At 40.3% G+C, this 6,002-nt stretch overlaps 1 protein-coding gene across 1 annotated transcript; it reads right to left on the reverse strand.

Moving 5' to 3' along the window:
* Positions 1-1,932: 1,932 nt before the first annotated feature.
* Positions 1,933-3,816, reverse strand: LOC125482630 (protein patched homolog 1-like; the record flags this gene model as incomplete). Its single annotated transcript, XM_048594737.1, has 2 exons — positions 3,264-3,816; positions 1,933-2,125 (listed from the first exon to the last, which is right to left on the reverse strand). Coding segments are annotated over exons 1-2 (358 nt in total), but the record flags the coding sequence as incomplete, so codon positions are not given.
* Between the last annotated feature and the right edge of the window lie 2,186 nt (positions 3,817-6,002).

Here is a 6,002-nt window from a genome sequence, read left to right on the forward strand (position 1 = left end):
GAAACGTCAGCCTTCCTGCTCCTCTGATGCTGCTTGGCCTGCTGTGTTCATCCAGCTCTACACCTTGTTATCTGCAACTTATAAGAGCTGGTTTTCTCCTAACAGAAATTTACAAAATGCATTTGTATTTAGTGAAAGTCACAGTTCTTTGGAAATTGGAATCTCTGAAGACTTGATCTTAATATACACATTTCACAATGTAATAAAAGATTCACACATATCCTGCACCCATTATTAATAATACAGTATATAATTAAAGATATCTACAGGTGTTCCTAAGGAAAATGGGCAATGAAGTTGGCTAAATTTTCATGTCTACAATTTCGAATACATTTTTGAAGTGAAACTCATTCTTGTCAGCAAGGTATATTTACTGTATTTCACTAGCATCTGGTAACAAATCAATATTTTTCAGCAATAGATAAAATTAACTTTACAACAACTAAATGCTTCAAAATTCTTTTGAATGCACAGTTTATGGGATAAACAAAAACGATTGCCAAACTATCATTAGTTATGATAACCCCAATCATGTAGACAGTTAAACCTTTGCAAACCAAGTGAACAGATCAGTATAAAGACGCCCCCCACACTAACCCTAACCCCATTGCACTACTACTCTGTTCAGCTCCTCAGTCTGCTATCCCTTCTGTTTATACATTTAACCACAGAAATATGCAACTGCTGTTCATTTAGTTTATTTGTGCAAAGCCCATGTTCATGACCAAAGTGTAACACACTCCACTGAGAACACACACAGCTACACAAGATCCCTGCTGCTGTCAACCATTTATGGAGGGGGAGGAAAGACAGAAGGACAAAGCAGTATGTGAAGCAAATGAGAAAACAAAATCATATTTTAAAAAGGCAGCAATAAAACAAACTGCAAATACAAATAAGAATAACATACAGGAATAGTCACAAAAATAGCATGTTGCAATTTGCACGAGGAAGCACAAAGTTAATTACTAACTTTCATAGTTTCATTAGATTTTATCAATACAAATAAGTAAAACACTTTCACAAACGGATAAGCTTAATTTAATACAAATGTTTAATAATTTCGAAGAAAAAATATTTTCCCAACACAACAAAATAAGCATAATCTTCACAATCTACTTTTAATTAGTCAGAAATTACCTAGAGAAACATTTGAAGGCATTGAGACAAAAAATGCTTTTACTTCTCCCACCCAAACAATAAAAACTGTTCATTTGCAGTACTAAAAGCTCACTAAATGCATTTCAGATCGTGAACTGCTCACGCATCAATTAACAATTCACCATTTTTGCCCCATTGTTTTTGACTACCAGAATGCAGATCAAACCTCACAAAATCTTTCTTAATTGAACTTAGTTTCCTCCCACAGAATAAAAACACGATTTACAGAAAACTTTTTTTAATGCAATACTAACTGCAATTATATTAAACATACGTCACCACCCGCTAGGTTACATTAATCTACTTTGCAAACATGCGTTCCAGTCTGTACGACTTCACATTTTGCCTGAGACAAATGTTTTTTTGAGAGTTGAAAGCTGTCCAAAACAGGACCACACACACACCCTCAGTCACAGAGAGCTGCACTGATCATATTCTGCTGCTGGGGGCACTCACAAAATGGCGGCTTTGACAAGCTCGACTTCACAAAAACTTTTTAATACCCCCTCCTCCCCGAAACAATATGCCACAAATCACTATCATCACCCCTAACTCCAGACCCAGCAAGATTTACGCAAATGTAGAAATTTATCATTATGGATTACAATGAGTTCTTTGTAATTTTTCCTTGGCCCTTGGCCAAATAGCTGTACAATAAACAATCCCATTTTGGCATGATGTTTCTTCAGCCCCCTTTTTTTTAATAGCATATTTATTGTCTATTTTGAAGCTTGATTCTGTGACAAAAATTCGCGGGAAAGTTGCCCTTACCTTCTACCCACAGCTCCTCGACGTCGGTTTCCAGATTAGCAGCCCTTAATCCCACTGCAAAAGCCCCGAATATCAGCAGGCCCACAACGAGGAACTTTCCGCAGTTCTTTTGAATGTAACAGCCCAGTTTAAATAACAGTTTTTGAAACTTAGCTCGAAGCCACAGCGGTGCTTTCCTTCCAGTAGCCTTTCCCTAAAATAAAGACCAGAAGAGACACTTGAGGAGAGAACACACCGAACAATCGCATCTTTAAAGAGACAGCACTCCATCTCATCGAACATTTCTAGTTACCGATAGTGTTTCTGTTATAAAGTAAACTTTTGTATTATAAGTTTACCTACAATTCGGCAAATCTTTCATCTTCAAAAACACACACTGACTCAAAGTATGACGTTACTAAAAGTGACCGCAAATCTCTACAGCGACTGTCATCCATCTGCCTGAGGAAAATACCAATCCACCTAACGTGGTGACAGGAGATAGTGAGGAATGAAATACGGACGTTGCAGAAGGATTAACTGCTCATGGTTTGGTTTTTAGAAAATGAAATAAAGTAGACAAAAAACGTACATACTTTTTTTGTTGGGGGGATTTAAACCCCAAATTGATAAACGTGTTACGTTTTACCAATTAGCACATTAGATATAACACCCACATTTGTAGAGTCAACATTTAATGGAATAAGGTAGCAAATAGTCCATCCACGTGGTTGCTCTGCTGTAACATCATAAGCCAGAGTAATTCATTTCCATAGCAGTATCAGGACGCTGTGATCTGAATTAGGAAGTGAAGCAGCCATCTGAGACTTTCGACAATATTTGCGAACGGAAGAGGGCAGCCACATGGATTTCAGTTTAGAACCCTACTCCAGCAGATACCATCACTTAAAGAATGTTTCGCATCTAGTGTACTTTAAAACTTAAACGCACAGCCTGGATCTTTCTGTCTCGTGCTTTTTTTGAGAAGTAATCAGGATCCTCTTCTGTTTGAAGTATTTATATGCAAAAAATGGTGTGTTAAGAGACAAGAAATCCCACCCCCCGCCCCCCCCGCACCAGCACACACACACGCACACATCTAAGTGTGTCGATGTTCCGTGCTACTAGTGCTACAGCAACTCTGGAAACACCGTTCTGAGAACAGAGCTTTGTTTACTTTCACTTAAAACTTTCACTTTTTTGGAAATTCGGTGATAACACAGGTAAAAAAACATGCTTCGGCTGCGTTCAAGTCCCACTCTACAGCTTAAGGATAATAAGGGGGACCGTAAAAGGCCCCCGATGCACAAAATAGGGGGAAAAAAGGAAGGTTTCACAAACTGGAAATGCACCTTTGAGATCTGATCCAACGCAAAGGCAGCATCGCAATAGCTCGGCCGTTCCAGATAATCTAAAACCGCTGTCGGATGCCGCAGGTTTCTCCTTCTCCTCCTGTTTTGCTGAACATGGTCCTGCTCTGTCCTTCGGCGCTCCGCAGTGTTACCAGCCGAGGCCATGTTGCGGATGGGACTGAGCTAGTATCTTTACACACCGTCTTAGCTTCCACCAAACGGCCACTTCAATCCTCAGCAAAGTAGATTCTGTCTGGCAAACTTCATACTCCTCGTAGCGATGGCGAGTCAAAGTTTGCGCCTTCCATTCCCACATTTCGCGATCTGGGGGATCCTGGCGATCTTCTACATTCACGGGGAACTGCGCGTTTTAAAACAGACCGGAGAGGGAAGCTTGAAAGCGTTCACCTTCTTCCAGAGATTCGGAAGTTTACCCGTACCGATCACTCGCTTGAACCATTCTGTGCACCAGGCCCTGTAACTCTGTGAGCCTTGATTCAATAGAAAAAAAGCCTCTCTCTCCATTTAGGGGGGAAGGAAAGCAAAACCCGCCTCCAGAACCGTCAGATGGCTGGGAGAAGGCTTGTATTGCTTGGCTCTGATTGGCTGGGGAAGGCAGAAATTACTCAGCAAACACGACTATTATTAGCTGCTTAGCAACAGCTCACCAAAGTAGAGAGACCACCCAGGCTGTGAATGCATCCATCCCACTTCAGGGGAGCCGCAGTTCGCCTGAAAGAAATCATAGCTCTCCACTCCCGTCTCCCTCTCTTCGCACGCATTCGATTAAAAACAAGAGTTTATATGTAAAGATACAATCCTAGGATTGTTTTTTTTATATAGCGATACATTGGAATTTCTGTAGAGCACACAGGGGCCGATTCTCGCGAGGAGACTGAACTTTTAGAGGCACTTGCTTCTTGTTTAAATGAAAATCCTTTAGCGGCATCTTGGCCTCAAGTTGTAACAAATGCTGGGAGGTCTCAGTTGAATTACCAGCTTGCACAAATAATGACAGTGCCTGGATCGTTAAGTAGGACGTGTCAGGATTTTTCTGTGCGTGCATTCACTCGAAATCTTAATAGCCATTCTTTCTCAACCCACAGAAATGAAAAAAAACACAATAAACTTATTTTTGAAAAATCACTTGGAATATATGGGCAAGTTATCTGACGAGGCAAAAATAAAGTTTGCAAACTTAATTGAACTTTTTTTTGTAACCACGGGGATTTCAGATGCAAATAAGGTTATCGCTGACTTTAAATCTCCCACATCCCTTCCAGGCGCCCCCGCACAAACCACACACACATTTCCAGTTTATTCATTGAGAGATAGTGAAGTTTCACTGGGTGTCATGTGACCGACGTACCCAGGGCGACGCGCTGCAACAATGTGGGAATGGTTGTATTGCAGTAGCAGCACAGGAAGAAAACAAAACCCTCAGTGGTCCTGTCAAACTCCATCAGGATCAATGTGATTTGCATGGCTAATTAACAGACTTCTGTTAATTTCTGGAAGGGAATGAGATGACTGGAGAAGGAAACCTGCTAAACTGAATTTCATCTTTATGTGCGCTAGCGCGCGAAGGATTTGTGGCAAGCCGGCATTCCTAACGAGATCTGCGCATTCGTCGTTACCCAATACTGTACCAATTACTAGAGCTCCGGATGGAAGTTTGAGGACACATAGTCCATTTAAGAAGGAATTTCAATCCTCCATTCACTCAGAGTCACAATTAGTATTTCAAGGCCTTGAGCTGGGCTCGTTGAAACGTATTATGTTATCGAGCGCAATATGTTACGTGAGACCACATGTTAAACAAATTGAAGTTTGTTTGGAATAACAGTGCATAATCACGGTAACCAGGAATCACTTGGGGTGTAGGATCTGAATGATGAGCCTGTGGGTAATGCAAATGGTAAACCAGGTGGGCCTACGGCATCCTTTATTCCGCGTATTCAGCGTTTTCAGACGAGATCAAAGGAAAGTGGAACTATTTACATAAACACCAAAGGAGAAATATAACAACCGCAAATGTCGCAGTTTACAAATTCATAATGTACACGCGCTGATTATCATTAATTGATCATATTTTCTATAATAAACCATAATTTAATCCGATATTGACTATCAATCGATCCCATTACAGGACGAACGTTCACGTTTCGCATTCGAATTCATAAGCATGTTTTGGCAGATGTAAACCGCATTGAGGACTATTTTAAATGGCGAACATTACTTATCAGTGTTACTTATTCAATTTATGCATTTATACGTGAACTATTACCTGTGGGTTATTAAGCAGTTGTCCATCTCAATGTACTTCGGTTGTACTTAAATCAATTCTACAGATATGTGGTAAAAATAGTATCTTCATAGATTAAAATTACGGTTGGTATTAGGATAGGATAAACAAATATGGTTCCAATTATGAATAAATGATATGCAAACGCACATACATACACTTTTCCTATGATCAATATGCTAGCTGCAATGCAATATATCGTTCACCGTGTTTTGTAATGAATGCATTTATATGGTTGTACCTCTCCCAAATCACATTTTATGCTACGCCCCTTAGAGACCACAATAGGTACTGCAAAGAACTACACTGAAGATTGTATCAGAGATAGTAGGAACTGCAGATGCTGGAAAATCTGAGATAACAAGGTGTAGAGCTGGATGAACACAGCAGGCCAAGCAGCATCATAGGAGCAGGAAGGCTGACGTTTCGGGCAA

This window comes from Rhincodon typus, unplaced genomic scaffold (genome assembly GCF_021869965.1).
Source record: "Rhincodon typus isolate 14 unplaced genomic scaffold, sRhiTyp1.1 hic_rhity00013996, whole genome shotgun sequence".
NCBI classification, from domain to species: domain Eukaryota; kingdom Metazoa; phylum Chordata; class Chondrichthyes; order Orectolobiformes; family Rhincodontidae; genus Rhincodon; species Rhincodon typus.